We start from the raw sequence: 21,125 nt of genomic DNA, 5'->3' as shown, positions 1-21,125 counted from the left end.
CTTGTCTCTGATAGCGTACTTTCTCGAATGTAATAGAAGTTATTGAAAATGAAAATGACGAAATTAATAGTCAATATTATATTACAGATAATTTCCAAACAAACAAAATGAATGAAAATGAAACACAATGAAAAAGTTATTTGAATTTCTTACTGAAATGAAACAGAATCGGGAAAATCTATGTCAAATTTATGTTAAATAATCTTTTCAATTTCTTCGGAAACATAATTTAATATATTCGAAAGAAAAAAGTAATTTCCTTAATCTTGCATTTTTCATCTTGGTATTCTTAATTCACCGTAAATTAAAAATTTGTTATATTAGATATTAATTAACTTAATGTCACAAAATATTTATAATAAATGGAGTTAATTGCATAGTGAATAAATATTACCAATTACCTAACTAAAGAAAGGAAACAAACATATAAATACGTTTACTTTCCTTAAAATATACGAAATATTACCTCATTTCGAGACAAAAGTTGTTAAATTTACCGTTAATCACCATGGCGTCTTTTCGACTTTCACTCTGTCCTTTCGAATTTCGCAGCATCCGTCTAATATTTTCCCTCGGAATCAAATAATTGCAATCTGCATAAAAATAGAACAAAATATTAAAACAAATGTATAAAAAGAACAAATTATGTGAAAATAAAACAATGATCAAGGTCAAATTGCCTTTCGAAAACCCATTATACGAGCTACCGGCAAATGTGGCAATCAAAAAGACAATTAAAAGAAAGAAGATATGTAAATAATAGATTATAATGAAGTGTTAAAGAAAAACGTACAATTAAATGAAAATAACGATAGCGTGGATTTGAACTTGGTAGACAAATTTGTATGAAAGTATCAAAGACACCTATCACGAAGTGACACGAATTGATCTACGTCTAATCTCTTTGATTGTCCACACTTAACTGACACCCCGTACCGCGATTTACCCAGCGAATTTCGTCAAGCAAGGAGTGGGAGGGGGGCGGCTCGCTAGTTAGATGCATATGCACGAATAGGATTCGTCAAATTCCTGAGAAACTTATGTTCAAGGATATGTTTTCAATAAACATATTATGCCTCGAAAGAAAAAAAGATACATTAGACAACAGTAAGATGCACCTAGAAACTATAGAAAGTAAACAAATAATCTAGTATCATTTCGACGAACAAAAATGTATCTGAGAAACTGATTATTCGATACAAAGCTGGAAAAAAATAATTTTTAATTCAAAATAAAATAATATCTGGGCCGAAGGAACTGTGATTAACTGTGATTGATATCTCGTACATACGTATGTATACAGAAGAGCCTGCATAAACATATTTATTATTCTTTCATTTATATTTTATTCGTATGACAATTTTTATTAATTATATGTTACTCATACATTATTATGAATCATTAATGATACTGTTAATCTGGCGATTATAATCAATTATTCGTATAGATGTTAAAACATTTAACACTTATAACATCTATACAAATAATTGATTATAATCGTCTTAATATCTCAAAGCATTTAACACTTATAAGACTTTTTCATATGCCATTCGTATGACAAATTTCATCAATTATATGTATGTTATTTATACTTGCTGTTATTATTCATAAATGTTTTAAGACATTGAAAATTCTTTTATCATCATTTTTTATTAATTTCAATTGATATAGAACAAAATAAAATATGATTCTAATGTGGAGGGAGGTTATAATATTAAAATAAAACCCTACTAACCTTCTTAGAAACTTTTATTGTGTAGATTGTACAAAACATTTTGAAATCTCACTAGCACTGTAACGAGACATGAATATCGCAATTAACAATCACTGATTGGTAAAATTTAAAACGTATATAAAAATGTATGTATGTAAGATGTTCATTGAAAACACAACATTTCGCAAAAATCATCATATATTGAAACAGTTAATTATTCAATACATTAACGAACCATGATATACAGACACCCATTATGAAATCATCTTTGGCATTTATTTTACATTTAAAACTACTGTTCACGTTGTGTACTAATTTTTGTATGTTGCTCAAGTTTATAAAAAAAGACTGACACGAGTATCTAAATTCTTCTTTTAGGTGCAATATGAAGTTTACCGACTGAGCTTACAAGGAACTATAAGAAAGAAGGAATATCGCCATCTAGCATAAAATAAAGAACAATCTTTCAGAGTTTTGGAGCCATGGATATAGAAACACATCTTATCTGACGAATATATACAATAGATTGAGAATAGTAAAACATTACCTGAGCAGGTTAGAAATATAAGAACTGTAACAACAATTATTTATAGCATTCTGCATCAGTTCTCTAAAAATTAAATACAATTTATCCAAGTAGAATAGTAAATCCTAATTACGTGATTAGATAGACAATTTCGAGACAACTTCAATAGTTGTAAATAATGAATTGTACATATTTTGATATGGAATTGACAATGTTGAAAATAATCAAACACTAAAGCCTACCGTCGTCTGCTGTAAAACTGCATCGTCTGAAAAGCATTGACAACCTCTATTTACATTATTCAACGAGCAGTTTAGACAAAAATGCAGAATTTCATAACAGAGTAATTTCCATTATATCTTTACACAACTGAAGAATATTACGCAGATGATTGAAGTCCAGGTCGGGCAAGGTAACATGGACCGTTGAACAAATGGACTACTATGAAATGTCATCTACCATTCTTTTGTCTTTGATCACCTAAGTGAGTAGACGCGCGGACAAGAATCGAAGAACCAATAGGGAATAAAGCGGGAAGTACAGAGATGATTCGAAAGTGGAACAAACGGTTGTACTAAGCATGTATCGCAAAAGAGTAGATTGCCGGGACTGCGGCCGAGGATAATAAAATTGTACGGCTGGTATTAACACGAGGATATTATGTATTCGGCGAGTGGCGAGAGAAGTATGTTGGAGGGAAGGGAAAGAGGGTTCCATTAGAGTAGCAGCCAATCCATAGGCGTAACAACCTCGATAAAGTTAACTCCGTGAGTGTTCGCTTTCAGTACGCGACGAGACATCTCTTGGTGTGGTTCTCGCAACTAGATCCTCTGCTGATTCATAGTGCACCCATCAAAACAAGTTGTTCTCCAACGTTGTTTCTCCAATCAAATACACCACACCAACAGTTATTTTTCACGGTGATAGAACATACAGTAGAAGGAAAAGAAAGAAAACTGAACAGGATGAATGAGAGAGATCTACAGTTGGCTAGAGCAATGGTGGATCTTGAGTTGGATGAAAATGCTCCGAAAAAAACGATTGTCATCAAGATGCACGATAAACAGCAAACGTTCAGGTAGTGTTCGTATCAATATCTTGTTAAACTAACCAATTAGTATTCTGTTAAAATAATTGACGCAAGATTAAAGTCGAAAAATGGTTTGATTATAAATTACGATTATGTGTTGATTGGTGAACTTTAATTGATTCATGAACGATCTATAATTTAGGATCGATAGGTTGTTCCAATTATGGAATATCATTTAAATTTCATGAATCGTGTGTGAATCTACGTCACCGATTATAATGCGCGTTGCTTGTTACACGTATTAACTCGCGTATCGTAATAGTATTTGATTTTTGTCGCGTGTATAATTAATAGAAGCTGCTAGCCGAAAATAAATTGGCAGTCGCGTCTATCGGGCCCGCAAGGAGCGCGCCTGTGGAAGACGCGTTAAAAATAAGAGATACGCTCATTGATTGTGAGGCACGGCCGTGACATCCATGGACACGAAATTTCCTTAGAGTTGGTGTAAAAGTCAAGGCCAAAGAATGCTCAAACCTGCTACAATATCGATTAATTTATATTAAGCAATAGGTCACAATGTGAGGCTGACTTTATTTTTCGAATGTTTTTGTAGTGTAATGCTCAGCATTCCGGCCTTAAAAGCAATTGACTAAAGTTCGATTCCTAACCGTCGCCCATGATTTATTTTTTCCTTTCTTCCAGTATTATTATTCAAACGAAATCCACAAGAGAAACTCGTGCTAACCACCCATATTTCTACCTTTTCAACCAACCAAGTTCAAAATTGTCTCTTTATTTGGTTTTAGATTTTTATTTACTTTTTATTTTGTTTCTAAATATGTGATTTTGTGAGTATCTTGAACGTTTAAAAGATGGTGGCCTTTATAAATAGACTGAGGATTTCAATACAAATTTATATTTGTATTATTATTATACAGTCAAAGAACTGAGACTCAATCAGAGTTTTATTTCACTTACTAAATATTGAATAGTTTACTTTGAATATACTTCTGTACACACTCTCAGATATATGCATGAATATCCTCACTCTAATTACGAGGCTAACTATAATATTATACAATATTATCCCGCTTAAATATTGGTTTATTGGTTTTCCATGATAATTTGTAAATTTAGATCTAATTATCCGCATTTCGAATATCTCATATTAACATACATCCTTTTAATCATTAAGTGGCTTTAAAACCAGAAAACCAATAAAAGTAGACTTATTATGTCTTTTATCCGTGATCTTCAAGTATGACAGAAAAATCACAACAAAGATGTTTATCTTTCTATCAAAGATCTTAATTTCTTTTCCTTTTTTTTTTATAGTCCTAATACTTTCTATGTACTACAAGCTTAGATCGAAACTCTTCACAGAAATGAATTAACCGATCTAGAGCAAGGCCGGAAACGGACCTTGCCATTCTTATTTCTAACAACGCTCTCTATTTTGGAATAGTGCATACAATGGAAAGCTACGTATAAATGCACGCACATCGTGATCGTAATATTAGAATTATCATATTATTGATATCCAATTAATGTTTAATTAGCGCTCAATCAATAGTTTATCAACAAATGATATACACACTTGTTAATGACCCACAGTCTCATTTCAAACTCTAATGAGATCTCTATATTATTAGCAAACGGAGTGAATTACATAAGTCATTTTTATATCTATTTTAATATTAATGTTTCTAACCATCCTTGTATGCATACATTATCTACTTATCGTTCTCGTACAAATACAAAATTTCTATGATTCAGTTTTGAAACAGCTGATACTGAAAGTTCTTCAAAATGTTAAGGATTTGATACACGTTACTTGACTAATCTATTCTTCACTGATATCTAACCAGTTCTCTTTCTCTTGAAGCAACACGCGGTGCGAGTTAACAGTCGATTACTTGGAGGCAGTGGAACCGCGAAGGTAACGCAGATTTCTACTTTTTAACATTCTTGTCCTTGTAACTAGCGCCATCAGCATGACAAAAGAGTCCTTGTATGATCTTTTGTGTTTTTTGTGTTCCGTAATATCTTAAACGAGATATATGTGTAACGCACCGTTTATGTACAGTGATGTGCAAAAGTTTTTGGCCAGACAGATTTTTCACTTTACATTGCAAAAGCAATATTTTAAATTCTGCCAGAATCAAAATAGGTCCAATATCTGTCAGCAAAAAGATAAAGAAGCGTAATTAATATTATTTTGCTATATATGTATTGGTATTCTTTTTACTCGCCATATCTTTATACGAAATATTAATCAATATTCTTTTATATATTGCTTTTGCAATATAAAATACAAAATCTGTCCCATCTGAAACTCATATCATGACACTGTATACGTTTACAATGTTTGAGTTTTTGCTTGGAATGCACATCCATTCCTCTTGTTCCTGTTTTCGTAAAGAAGCAAACTTTCTCGTAACACACACGAGAACGCTTCCTAACCCGAATTGCTTCCCTTCCTCCTTTAGCATGCTGTACGATGTTACTTCAATATTTCTATAATTTAATGCATGGAATTTGTTTCGTCTGTTATTGTACATATACTTTCTAATTAGTTCTAGATTAGTTCTAGATACGTTATAGTAATTCCTTCATCGAATTGTCTATGCCTGTTTGTTAGTTAAATACGATCACTTTATTTGCTAAATACCCTGAAGCATAGTGTAGCTTTTCATAACTGGCGTGACCGTTTTAAAAAAGAAACTAGCTTTCGATCGACCGAATGTTGCAAATTAACCTTGAGCCTTAGAAGGAACTTTCTCGCAGTGCAATTGACACGCACTGAGGATACTGGTTTCCAAGCGTTCGAGAACAAGTTAGTCCTGTCGTATCAAGAAAGTTAATCCAATTCACAGTCGTTCTAGCTGCTTTCATTTACAATCATCGACGTCAACCTGGTTCAAAGATCATATTCCTCGTTACGATTCCTCGTTATAACTAAAACGTTTAATCAACTAGGAACAATAGTTTGGTGCATAAAAAGTTTCACTTTCATTTAGAATAAATGAACATTTAATTAACCTTTGAATGCATTGTATTATTATTTGACAATATACATATGTATATTTCTGAATATTGTTATAATAGCTATTAGAATATTTGACGCAAATCAATTCTTTGTGTTATTATAGTAACTGTTATAATATAATAGTTGATGGGTCTGTGAACCACCTGTTGAAAAAAGAAAAAGTTGCCAATAATTTTAAGTATCTCATTATACAAACATGAGAATATGCATTTACGTGTTACAATTTATAAAATCGAGGAAGCAAATATTTAAGCGAATAGCCTGTAATATCTCGCAAATGTCGATTAAAAAATGTTGATTAAATAATGCTTCTGCTTCTATATAAACAGTTATTCGAAGAATGTGAATGATTACCACGTAACTTATCCAAGCATGGTAACCTGCATGCAGGATCGAGATCGCGGTCGATCTGCCTATATTTGTCAATACTCCACTATCATTTTCAAGATCACAATGTCATTGTCGTCATTCGGCGATAAGTTTTTCTTCGTCAGTTTATGTGTACTCGAGTGACTAAACGATGATCTCCTTTTCTCCATAATTATTGTAAACAAAGTTTTATAAAAAAGCAAATCGACTAGTAGCTAATTATCGGTAACTTTTATTAGCGATAGATGATATACTTATATCTTATTAGCCGAGGTTATCGCTCTGTATCGCTGATTTTTCACATCGTACATCAAGCAAGAAGATACCCAAAAAGCAGGTTGACAATTTTGTTGCAAAAAAAATACAGATTCATCTCACTTATTCTTAGCTTATCTTGTATAATTCAGTTAATATCATTAGTGAAATGCTGAAACTTACGTGTCACGAATCAGTAATGCCAATTGATTTTCTTAGATAATTGGAACAAGCCTAGTAATAATCGTATTTATTAGAAAATAATGAGGTCTATAATCTACTATATGACTTGTCAATTTACTAATATTATTAATTACTCAATTATTGTGCAAGATTTAATGCAACAGAATAATCTTCATCATCGTTTAACACAATATAACCACACGAAAACTCTTAACTGAATTAGGAAAGTCTATCGAATGATCTTTGATAACGTACTAAAATAAGACTGAGCATGAAATCTGATAAGACTAACAATAAGCCTATTGTCAGATTGGAAGCTTTGTTTATTAGCTAGATAAAAATACTCGTGACTAGGTCAGATTCTTTAACCTCTTCGCTGTTAGGTCTGTTGTTACCTAACATTTACAGAAACTTTCATAATTATGAAATTAAAAATTGCAATATGACTTCATTTTTTGGAACCAAATTCTGGTCAGCCCTTAGATGATTGAATCTCCACCGATTGAATTCGTTTATCTGAACATGAACTATTACTATATTACTCAGATTATACGAACTAATTATCTTAATAAAGACAAAAACAATTTCAGTTAGGTCAGTATTACAAGTGTAAATATGACACAATTAATTTCCTATAAAAACAAAAGTACGTGTTAAAAGATAAGGTATCTCTAAATAAAGAAATTATCATTCAAATGACGAGTTAATTCCTTTATAACGATACTTAAATTGCAATATAAAATTACATCTTCCTTCGAGAATACGTTCGAGCTAATATGGCAAGACTATGACTAATTCATAGTTGCTTTGAACTTATATATCACGTGTTCAATTTGTGGTGGAAAGATAAGAAAGCTGAGAGTAAATTTGGAGGGGATAGCAGCTTGGGAATTCAGAATCCTCAGGTCAATCAAAAATCACGACGCACTAGTAAAGCACGCGAACACGATCTTTTTATCAATGTTCGTTGGGTTATCGTTAAGGTTCCGTCTTATCATTGGAAATTTTTGTTTCTCTCCTTTGCCCAGCAAAACGCCGATCGAAAGTGTACGTTGTCGAGTCGTTTCAGTATAGCGGTACCCGTTATATAGTGATGCAACGTAGTGGCAGTGTGCTGAGTAGGGCGGTTTTGCTCAAACGATATTCAAGTATCGATAAAATTATCAGGTATGGTACTGTTATCGGTAATGAAACAAATCCTTCAAGTTAACCGGGCTATTGCGGATAAAATTTCATGTCGAATTACCATGATAACGAAGATCAAAGTATTTTCAGTTAATCCGCAGAAGTTAACGAATGCAAAATGGTAGAATACGTTTACATTAAATGTGGCATTAAAATATAGAAGTACGAATTTAACTGGCAAGTGTAGTGATAAAAGCTATAAAATACTGGTTAAAACTTTTTGATAATGAAATTGATAACAGTCATCGTTTTTTCTCTAAAAATTCTATTCGAATATTTTCGCTTAAAATCTGACATTAGAACATAGGAGTGATAAAAGTGATAGTAGTAAGTGTAGTAGTGATAAAAGATATGAGTTATTGCTTTAAATTTTATCATTAGAACGTAGAAATATGGATTTAAATGGCAAGTGTAGTGGTAGAAATTGTCAAGTAATTTTCTTTTAAGGAAAGATTAATATGTCACGGTTTCAATACATTAAATTATTTATATTTAAGAAATATTGGAAGGACATGCATGTATTTCTTTAGAAATATTTTCCCAAAGAAAAAAAATATATTTTGCACTGCCCGGGAATCGAACCCGGGTCGCAAGAATGGGAATCCTGCATGATACCACTACACCAACAGTGCTACTTGCAAAGTGTAGATTACTTTAGTGAAGATAAGCTCACGAAATTCCAAGTATTTTTATACTGTTATATTTAGAAATACTCAAAATACAAAATAATTATATAAACATTAGCAATAACCTTTCATCGTTTTATACGAAGAATCCTTGCTCAAGTTTCTATATACTGTATTGTATATGTAAGTATGTATAAAATCTGATGTAGTAAAGTACTACATATATGCAGTTGCATAAAATTTTCATTAAATACCGTTGAAATGAAAATGCATATTTTAGCGCTTGAATTTTTACGATCTTCTTATAATATAGATAAATCTTAAAATATGTAAGAATTTTTGAAAAAATACAAAATTAGAAAATACAAAAACAATCAGAAATACAATGATCAGAAGTGGAACACAACTATGCTCTCGCTTATACAGCAGCGCATATTTAATATTGATTCTACTGTATGTCAGAGAATTGTACAGTATAATATTGAATTTATTAATTCTTATTTTTATGATATATTAAAATTTTAATGTATATAAAATTTAAAATAAATAATCTTTCCTCGCATTAAATTTTGATTTTGATTACACAGAAATTTGATTATGCGAACAATATATGTCATTTTTATTTCTACTGTACCTCAAAATTGATCCCAATTTTATTTCATTCGATTTCATTTTTTATAACACATTTTCCTTCAATTGTAAGCGATGTCATTCGTTAAATTTGCATAATTTTCCACTTTCCTGCTCATCGTGGCAATTTAACTGGGGGAAACGCGATGATCGCTTGTACGTTCGTTTCCACTTGCTCGCCACTTTTAGCGTGTTTCTAAAAACACGTAATCTCACTGTTAACCACAATATCATCCGCAAGCCACCAGTTTTGTATTCCTCCGCGAGAAAGTATTTTATTTCATGAAATGCATAAAATAATAAGTCCGAGCATTATCTTTCTGTCAAAAGCGCTCGTCTGTTAGATCTTATTATAGAAATGTTGCAGACAGATTTTTTCTTGAACATGTAGAGTACTAAAGAAGGTTGTATTTAAGGACAAAATAAAAAACCATAATTCTCTGATTCAGTATCTCACAATTCACAATATTTTCAGTTTTTATTTTTCAAGTGATTCTGTTAACCACTCAATGATTCACACAGTACAAAAGCTATATTTAAAAACGAAACTTCCAATTCTTTAAAATTTTCTTTCTTCAGTTTTCGAGTAGTTCTATTATCCACTCTATGATTCACACAGAATAAAAGCTAAATTTATAAATAAAATGGAAATGGTAACTTTTAGTATACGTAGATCCCGAGTTTCTCAAACTTGTCTCTAGTTGACTTCCAAATGGCACTATTACCTATTCGACGATTCACATAGAACTCTCTTTCTTGCTGACATCATAAATCTACTTTAATTTACGCGCCTCAATCGCCACAGATACACCAGCATAAACAATTCAATTCTCATTCCTTCAATCCTCTGTCGTTCCTCATTTACACGAATTTTTGTTTCCACCAATATAATCATGGCAATCGTGCTTCATTACAGTATTAATGAAATATCAAAATATTTTATATGCTATAAAATATTATACGCTTTCTATATAATAAGTGTTTAAATATCTTCATAAGTCACTGTATGTATCAAAAATATCTATCTTTATCTAAAGTATTTTAACAGAAAGCAACATATCGTAAAAAGCGTAAATTATTATTTTTAGTCGCATATCGAGAAAAAAGTGGAAATAATGGTACAATCGGTACGGCCCTGATGAGACGCTTGTTTCTCCACGGGACACTTCACTCTGTTTCTCGCCCCATCGGTTTTGCAACGCCGGCACTGGCGGCCGCAATAAATTTTGATCACTTTCATACCATAATTGCATTACACGCAACTGGTTTACAGTTATGCCTTACGACTTGCTTGTTATATATATTCTCGCAGAACGTACCACTGTTTATTATGCAATCGATGAAGCATCGAATGGAGCGCCTCGTATTCGCGAGAAATATTTTCTTCGCGATGGAGCTTTACTGACATATACACCGTGGGTTTAAATTCTTGTTACAAGCGAAGTCAAGGAAATTTTACAGCTCAAGATAAGACGAAAACCAAAAATAACAAGATTGCGTTGTAGACTTCATTTTTAAGAAAATCGAAATTGAAGGTTTGCCAAGTAGTTATATGTGGATTTGCTTACTTCCAAAATAGATCGAAATGAATGATCGACAGGAAATTATCCTTTGTGTGGAAATAAGTGCAACATATCGAATAAATTTTTCTTTTATTTTCTCGTGTTTCCTTAAATTTAAGCCCACGGTATACACATATTTTAGTCTATCCGCAACTGTCTGACAGAATAGGCGACAGAAATAAACAGCATTGTAGTTGCGAAGTCGACGACCGGAAGTCGACTACGGTTTTTCTTATCAAGATATAACGTCGGAGGGAAAACGGTAGAGGAAAAAACAATGGACATGAGAGGAAAGGAAATTTCATTCTTAGAGACTGTCTTTCTATCTAAAAATATATAAAATTAACCATTGTAGAATTAGGTAATATGATGTGATTCTTTATTAAACAAAAAATGAATAAAATTGATCGTTGAAGAATAAAATTAGTCATCATACATACGTGTAAATGTCTATTATTAATATGATGAATCAAAAGTCGGATATCCTATTAGATTTTAGAAAGAATAATAAAAATAGGTCGAGTTCAATCCGATTTAGGCTGTCGAGCAGCTGTATGGTCTCTTTGAAAATGAACCAGTTAATCGTTCGTTCGCCTTTCATTGTCGCTTTTACCACGATTAGCGACTAGCTTAACTTAGTGCCGAGACTACCATGAAAGGAACCTTTCTTCTTTCAAGCATTTCTCTTTTAACAATGGGAGAACAAAGGGATATGTCGTGAAAAGGGTATCTAAGTGCATATGTTATCTGAAAGTTCCAGAAAACCATATGGAACGCAGGCGCAAAGCAACAAGTATGTACATATGAACTCGGAATCTTTGAAAACAAATTAACTTGAGTTTCACGAGAAAATCTCACTCTGATAATAACCAATAATTAAACAAAATTAAATACGTCATGTAGTATATACTCTTTGACTTATGTTAAATAGCAAATTGGTGAAATATCACATCCAATAAGATCTTTGTTTAATAATGTAAGAAGTGCAGTTTAGAGGTGTTTTTGAACTTAAAATTATACAATTCGACTATACTACGCTGCTACTATTGCCAAAATGTTCTAATGTACTCAATACGGTCTGATATTCGCTAGGGTCCGTTGCGAAAACGCAAGGGCCTTGTTGCCAGATCAATAAAGGAAAATTCCTCCGTTCTCCCTTTCCCGTTATTTTAAACTTTTGTACATAGTATGTAGAATATTCCAACCTGGTGTATCCTTTCCAGTTATATACTATATCCAGATATATACGGAACCCATATATATATACACTAATATACACTATTATATATACACTATACAGAATATATATATATATATATATATATATATATATATATATATATATATATATATATATATATATATATATATATATATATATATATATATATATATATATATATATATATATATATATATATATATATATATATATATATATATATATATATATATATATATATATATATATATATATATATATATATATATATATATATATATATATATATATATATATATATATATATATATATATATATATATATATATATATATATATATATATATATATATATATATATATATATATATATATATATATATATATATATATATATATATATATATATATATATATATATATATATATATATATATATATATATATATATATATATATATATATATATATATATATATATATATATATATATATATATATATATATATATATATATATATATATATATAATACAGAATATATATATATATATATATATATATATATATATATATATTAATCCATCTTGTATTGACAACAAGCATTATAAAATTTTAAAGTTTTACGAAGAAACGCAAAATATGAATACAATGAAGTAGAATAAATGGAAATTTCAGTGATACTCTTTCGAAAGATCCTGTTGAAAGGTTTTAGACAAGGTTTACTGAATTTGCCACTAATAGTGATCATCCCTAATTAACAACATTCACTGAATCGTTCTGGAAATTTATTGCGGATGGAAACTCAGCGAGGAAATATACAATCATGGAATAAAATAATGAACTGTTTTAGCAATTACAATCAAATGTTCATGTATCCAATCAATGTTCAATGTACCGTACCACAGGTCCTTTCATTAAAAATTTGGAAGTTGCTGAAACTTTGCAATCGCAGAATAATGTTACAACAAATGTTGATGGCCACGATCGAACGATCCATCGCCACTTCCCCTACATGTTTTTTATCGTGTACTGCGTGTACATTCAGATAGTTGGTGCAGATTGGTGGGGACGTGTGTGAGTTAGAAAGTCGTAAGTGCCTTTCAGAGGCTGTAGCCAGTACAGTCTTGGTTGCTCAGTGAAATCGGAGCAGTCGTCGATCGAGGTACGCTCGTTACTGTATACCGTATACACTTACGCGATCTTTTCATTCACCAGAATGAGAATTCCGGCTTCCAGACCTCGTTTCTATACGACGCGTTCGATTTCTATCAAAATGTCTCCCTAGGAAGCACTGTTATTTGCGAACTAGCTCGATATATCTCAAACGAGCAAAGACGCTCGCGCAAACATTTCTTTAGTCGCGACGATACGTTTAAAAGCTAGAATTCACGGCCTTGTAAGTATGCTTTCTCTTTTAAAAATAGTTGTGTGTAATTTCGCGATTTGAACGATCGACGAGCGACTTTGTGCGATTAAGGAAAATTATCTTGAAAAACTGACCGATTTCTCGTCGCAATCCATGTAAATTTCGATACCAAATTGGAGACAATTTAAAATAGGATATTCTTGTCTGTTTAAGCGATCGATCCTTAATTGCGATTGACACAACCATCGATATAAAATTAAAGTTAGTTTGAAAAAATAAGATAAACCATATTAGTGATCTGAAAATTCCTAATTACGACCTACGTGTATACGTACTTACTATAATTTTTGTTTCTAAAATCAATACTATGCACATATTTTATTTCCATATTCACACGCATCCATCAGAATATACATTTGTAGAAAAATTTGAGATTTACATATAACCTTCGGTGCGATAATAAATTCCAAAATAAGGTATCGTATATATTACATAATACTTGTAACATATTTTTGCTGCTACTATACTGCCAGTTTAGAAAATAGACTGTTACCGAAAAAATAAACTGAAGCGGACGTTTTAATAAATTGTATATCAAAACGATGAATAATACAAATATTTTCAACGAGCCATTAATTACTTCTAAGTGCAATCTTTCTGAACTACAAGAAGTAGGTTCTAATCATGTTAAAATGAAGATAAATAAGATAATAAATAATAGATAAATAATAGAATTGAATCTTTTATGGAAATTGTGCCAAAAAAAGTTGTTGGCTTATTATATTTGAAAAAATAGTCATTCGTTTGAACGTTGAAAATTGTGCAAATTGCACGTCAAGCATAAAAGATGGAGGCGAACTTACAAGCGACAAGTGGGAATTGCGCAACGCTTGCAAAGTTTCATTTACATAAGCGTGCAAGTAATATCAACTAAACTCAATCTAACAAATTTTTTCCTTATTTCAACTCGCTCTTTGTTAAGTCTAAGCTGGCATAATAATCTTCTTCGTTGCGCAAACGAAAAAAGAAAGAAAGCGGTGCCTCATAGGGCGTTCGAAAGTGGCGCGTTAATCAAGTGTCACGTGATAGGTAGTTGATTAATATTGGAGATCCGTCATGGTCGATCGCGTGTGACAAAAATCGTCAAAGGTGTTTACGACTTCGCAAAGGTTACTGTAAAATCTTATACCAAACGCTATAAAACAAGGGAACGTAAAAATAATTTAAAAATTATTGAGACATTAAAACTATTAAAGTGTTGAATATGTGCGTGACACCATGAAATGTTTGATTTGTGTAAAATGTGTTGCTTCGACGCGGAAACGTTTAGACTGACAAATTATTGAAAATATGCGATAAAATCCATGATTCAGCACGAAGTTACTAAAACTATTCGAGAAAAAAAGATGTTGCATGGGTAATAAACATGGTGGGAGATAAACAGAGACGTCGAAGTGTGAGCGAAATGCTCGATTGGCGATGTGTCGTCAGGAATAAAGGGGACGATATGGACGATACATGCATGAACGTGCCCTTCCTCGAGGACTACGACAAGGATACGAAAATGCGTCGCAGGAAACGTTCCGGTACTTGGCCGTGAGTAAATTACTTTACGACCCTTTGAAAGATTGGAATGGAAAAGTAATTCCTTCTTGGGCTGCTATAATTTAATGAAAAATGATAAATACGCGAGAATGGTAAATTTGATAAAATATTGATAAATATGAGACTTAGTTTTAGGGTAAAATTTGTATAGTGGTAGTGAACTAGTTGAACAATTGATTGATTGAAAATAATTTAATTACAATTAACCGATTAAAGTATATAAAATAGTAAATTAGGGTCTGCTTAAAATTCGAAATTTTCCTGTATAATAGTATGTAATCCGGTATGGTCTAGTGGCTAGGATACCTGGCTCTCACCCAGGAGGCTCGGGTTCGATTCCCGGTACCGGAAATTTAATTTTATTTTTGGCTATTTAATATTTTAATCTTAGGTTTATGTAAAAGGCAAATTTTAAACTATGAAGAATTAAATTAATTAGAATAATTTTTTGTTATATATAATTATGTATATGAAGCGAGCGTGAATTTTGTTGGAAAGGAAATGAAAAGTAAACCGAATGGTATAGCGCGACTATCACGAAACCTGTACATATACAGCTGTTCAATTTCGTAATTAAACTGGGACCTCGCGTAATCCGATTCCAATTCGTGCGAAACTTGAGCGAAGTTTGCTTGCTCAACATTCTTGTTAGTCAGGGACAACTTCATCGCGACGCCCGTGCAAACTGACAATTTGTCTGGCGTATAAACTATACATATTGTCGAATAATCGATGAGTATGGTCTGGGAAAAGTGAAAAAGTATTAAATAACAATTACAGATACATTTACGGTTACTGTGTAATGTCATAAATTTTCAAGAAAAGAAATTGTAATGTATTTATCATAAATTGAAAATAGAAATCAGATTACATTAACATAAATTGATTAAAAAAAATTGTGAATGACATTCATAATTTATGTTAATGCAAATTTGGCTGTTAACGAAGTAATACGTATAATATAATATAACTGATTTAATACTCCATTCGATTATCTTTTCTGCTTCGTTTTTGTTAACTTCACATTGTCACTTTCATACTCTAAATTGCGTAAAAGTAGTTAAATAAAATCATCAGAACATAAGCGTATATCCGGTACGCAATTGATTGGTCCACAGTGTTAGAGCATGCGTGGCGTACGTCAGGCGTCGCGACGCCAGCGTCGACCCGCCCGTAGCGTCAACGAGCTTCGTCTATTTATTAACTTTTATTTAACAATGAAACGTGCCTGCATCAATTCAAACCCTTTTCTCTGATATCTGAACATATTCTGTGTGCATCATTGAGAACCTCGACGAAACAGGGCGTCTGTTTTGTAAATCGGTCAACATGGACGACGCAGAATTGAGGTAGGACTGGAGGTAGGTGTTGGTTAACCTAAATCTCGCGCAGGGACATGTGCTCGTGCCGATATCAAACACTGTTCGCTTTTTCCAATCTGTCGTTTATGTAACAGCGGCTTGTGATGCAGGCGTGATATCGTTTAACGATTAATTAACAAAAATAGCCAACACAGAAATTATAGAACTACAACGGTGCTTAATTTCGTCGTTGATAAGACCACAAAAACAGGGGATTAAAGTTAAAGGCGATCAAAAAGTTGTGATTTAATTGGTATATACTTATCTGTATATACTGTTATCGTTTATGTAAATAAGAATTGAACTGTAGTGACCCATGCATATTTTTAAAAGACGTTCTACGAACTCAAACGTTGTTGTTCCACTGTCTATATCCAAAGGAACGGGACTATTTGTCCTAGGTTATGTCGCATGGCAACGAAATAGACCGTTCCAAGTAGAAGGATGACGTTGAGGCCGGCGGAGGTAGACATCATTAAGGGGGCACGCATTGCACCTCGTTTCGCACACGTGTACAAAAAGGTCGGAGTACCTGTTGGAATCGGCATAGTGGGAGTGTTTTCTGTTGCTCCTTTCTTTTGTGAGCGAGAACGCGTTCACGTTTTGCGAGGTAGATTCCATTTTTCGCAGCTTGTAGGTCGGTCACCGATGGCCCTATGGGCTACCGTAAGCCTTTATACGCCAATAGCGGCCCCGTTTACAATCGTCGCGTTCGGAATTTCAGAAATTCACGTTCGATGCAATCGATTACCGAACCGGACGTAGCCGTGAGCCGATCGTTTTCTCCTTTAACAGATCAGAGTCGAAGAGAGAGCCGACAACAGGTTGGGAAAGAAAATCGATCATGGTGTTTTGCAAGCTTTCCATGCACGGCAATCTGGGCCAAGCCACGATTAGGGATACGTGATCGTTGTTGGCGAACAAAAGGGCTCTTTCTCTTTCTTTCTCTTCTTCCTTCGTTTCTCATCCAGCGTGTTCATTTTTCTTCAGGGTTCTCTTTCTCTCTTCGAGTTTCTCAATCAATTGAGAGAAAGTTGTATGTCGAATAGTTGGACCGAGTGAAACCGAGAGGAAAAAGTTACCTAATGATGTCCGAAAGATCCTTGTAATAATTTGTAAAGATTGCTTCTCATTTTACTATTTTTTTCTTCGATTTCTAAATAATTCGGGTTCTAATGGTTCGAGTATCTGTCGTCATTTGAGATCAATGACACAGTACTACGATCTATACGTTTATACAGAAGCGTACTATCGAAGATTCGTTGCAAGATAAGATAATATAATACGATATAATTGGATATTATTACGTAACGTTAGTGTTAGTGTCGACAAGAACCATGAAGTTTACGGTATACCGACGGTTCCGTGGAAAGAATCCCATAATTGTTGGCTACCTCCGATCTGATCGTCATTCTGCGTGCAGCCACCTTGGGATTCGGTCCTTTCTAAAAAGTTACTGCCTTCGAGAGAAATGTTCGCTGATACATAATGCTACGTTTGTGACTAATATCATTTCCCTTGGTTCTGGACGGTGACAGTGATGTGAAAATTTGATCGTGTTTGTGGAACAGTGAATTTCTTCGAGATCTCTCGATAATAAGAGAGAGACGCCGATTCTATACCATATAGAATCATTGGCGTACATCGATTGACAAGATTGAAATAAATAATGCACGAAAGATGGTTATTGATGGTTCGCTTTTTTGAATAGGATTTTCCAACATGAGTTCGGAGTTAATAAATTAAAATCTTTTATCGTCGCCGATAAATAATTCGTACATTGCTGATTTAATTATTAAAATTCATCGAAAAAGAGATAGGTCGTGAAACTTGTTGCGAATTCTCAACTAATTGGCGATCGTCAGGTGCAACTGATCGGTTGATATCGTGAATCTTGAACGAGATTAACGTTCAAGGTGGAAGTAGAGATACGGAGTAGTAGTATGTTTAGTTTATTTATTTTCACTCTTTAGTATATACGAAGAAAATCACTGGCAAGTTAAGATGCAGAATAATGTTTTGTTTAGCTAATTTAGTTGCACTGTTGACTAACACAAAGAGCATGACGCTCTGATGAGAAGACTGTTGTAAGACTTCCATAAGGAGCTTCGTCTGGTCCTTACAGACTAACTCTCTGCCCCCTGGTTTTCCTTCGTACTATCGTTTCTATGGGAAGGAAATCTATTCTTTCAAATCTTGTAATTGTGTATTCTCGTAGGCACATATCCTCTGGTTTTGTTGTTTGTTTACTTTAGACCAGACTCATCATGACATAAAGTTAGTTTGGGTTAGGTTGGGGTTATGCTTATTACTCTCTTTAATGAGGTCATCATCGTAAAATTTATAACCATAAATCACATCAAAAGTAGGAAATTCGGACTTTCCCAAAAAGGAAAGATGTATCGTCCGAGTCAGAAACGAACGGCGACTTCAAATTCCGAATAAAATCCTTTAAAACCGTTCGACTAATTTATTCAACGTACACATAATTTTGCCAGTGCTATACTGTAAATATTAAGCAAATTAGTGAAAAAGGATATGACGAGAGAGGCTCGATGCAAAGAAAGAACGCGCCCTTGAGAGTAAATCTTACTACTTCTTGGTAACTCGCTTAGGGGACATCGCATTAATTTCACATTAGTCGACCTTCGGATTTTAATGACTGCATAGTTCCGCAAAACAAAGACGATTTTGCAACGTTTCAAGAATCTTCGTGTTTCCAGGCGAATGATATCCTACCGTTGCGACTAAGCTTTTACTAAAGTTTTTGCGTTGACTCTATCATGAAGAAAAATTGCTGCTATTAGCGGTTACTCGAGCCGTATCGAATGATATATCTATTTCATCAATTGATATAACTGTTGTACGCCAACTACATATTTAGGGGAACAACAGAGTGGAACACTTCTAATCCAACTGAATATTTAAACATTATATTCTGCTCTGAATAACGTTATATGTGTATATGTATATCGATGTTAAGAATAAGGAATAAGCTAGAAGATAAGTTAAATGGACTTTTTTATGTAAGATCTGAGAAAGGAATTAAATTTAACGTAGAACTGATTAATTCGATAAAAGTCTTACAAAATGGCAGACCAAGTCTCACCTTTACTGGATATTCAGTGCAATGACCATTTTCATTTTAATTGCGATATGCTTGATCGTCTCAGAAACGGATCGATCACCTCGTCGGCAGACAATATTCCACGGAGCAGAGTGCTCAGGTAGACATTGTTTTTTCTTCGAAGATTTATAATCATGTGTCACAGTTATGAGCGTTATGAATTAGCAATTCTACTAAGTTTCTGCGTAAAGCAATTACCGTCCAATTTCTTTATTATGTATATATATTACGTCGAATTGAAAAAAGAAACAAAATATTCATGTACTCGAATATTGCATTTTAATATTTTCACATATATATGTATATTGTATATGTCTATTTGCCAGCTTCTAATACATTGGCCGCTCAGTTTTCAAAGGACTCATCAGTTTTTAGTTTTTAATGATATTATATAACTAACAATTTAATCTCATTCTATATGTCATCGATTAGTTATCATTTTTTTCATCGCTACTTCTAGCTATTTCAATTATCATTTATCAAGTCATTCATGCAAATGTATCTTTTTCATGCGATGTTTATTATTAATTCTCTATCTTGACGTCAGTGCCCGTTTGTTACTCCGTCAAAGATTTCATTAATAACAAAATTATAAGATAATTAAAATACAAGTTTCTTTTCTCGTTTTACAGCGATAATAATAACTTTGTTATTTCTTACGGAAAGTGGAAAACAGATAGATTAGATAAGAATGATAAAATGTTTGTAACTGTCATAACGATGACCTTAATTGTTTATTCACTTGTTTTTTTTTATTTGCAGGAGAACTAGAAGTCTAAATGCACCTAGTCCCATACAACAATTTGGGCCATGCGGGCGCATCATGAAAAATTCAGCAATGATCATGTGAGTACATATATAAATTTCGAAAATATGTATTAGATCATTCCATAAATAATATGATATACATATGTAACTTTAAAATGTAAAAATTTTGTCAATTTTATCGAGGAATAATATTATTTATTTTCTGACGCTATGCTCTACCTTTCTAAGCTTTCTTACACAATTGAACTGATACTGTTATCGGTTCAATATTAACGCAATTTGACGCAAGTTACAAATTATCGGTGTTGATAGATTGTTTTGCATAACAGCGCGTAAATTCTACGCGCCAATTTTACAGATCACAATTTGTTTAATTGTCTAAAATAGTAAAATTGTTCGGTAGAAATCCACAATCTGCAACTTGTCATTTATCGATCCATTAACATGTTGAATGTCATGCCAGTTTTGCAAGGTTTGACCGAGTTACCACGATGAATTTTTTATTATGCGATATATATAATGCTGAAATATTACCCCCCCCCCCC

At 32.7% G+C, this 21,125-nt stretch overlaps 1 protein-coding gene and 2 non-coding genes across 11 annotated transcripts in view; 2 read left to right on the top strand and 1 right to left on the bottom strand.

The window, feature by feature from the left end:
- Nucleotides 1–3,017: 3,017 nt before the first annotated feature.
- LOC100748364 (NAD kinase-like) overlaps nt 3,018–21,125 on the top strand; it is a 27,426-nt gene continuing 9,318 nt past the window's right edge. The window contains exons 1-3 of one of the 9 annotated variants that reach the window (XM_003488851.4): nt 3,018–3,318; nt 5,156–5,209; nt 20,575–20,658. In XM_003488851.4, coding sequence (XP_003488899.1) covers nt 3,206–3,318; nt 5,156–5,209; nt 20,575–20,658 — 251 coding nt within the window. In that variant the 5' untranslated portion in view covers nt 3,018–3,205. Of the gene's footprint in view, nt 3,319–5,155; nt 5,210–8,184; nt 8,294–13,494; nt 13,516–13,705; nt 13,750–14,701; nt 15,316–16,497; nt 16,686–19,772; nt 19,913–20,574; nt 20,659–21,125 lie in introns of those variants that run through there. The other 8 variants (XM_033320313.1, XM_024367081.2, XM_024367080.2 and 5 more) reach the window with 8 other exon arrangements.
- TRNAG-CCC lies at nt 8,873–8,943 on the bottom strand. Its single transcript has one exon. It is a non-coding gene; the product is annotated as a tRNA-Gly (tRNA).
- Nucleotides 15,604–15,675, top strand: TRNAE-CUC. Its single transcript has one exon. It is a non-coding gene; the product is annotated as a tRNA-Glu (tRNA).

This window comes from Bombus impatiens, unplaced genomic scaffold (genome assembly GCF_000188095.3).
Source record: "Bombus impatiens unplaced genomic scaffold, BIMP_2.2 scf_0268, whole genome shotgun sequence".
NCBI classification, from domain to species: Eukaryota; Metazoa; Arthropoda; class Insecta; order Hymenoptera; family Apidae; genus Bombus; species Bombus impatiens.
The sequence above is the reverse complement of the archived record's forward strand: the minus strand, read 5'-3'. Positions and strand labels throughout refer to the sequence as shown.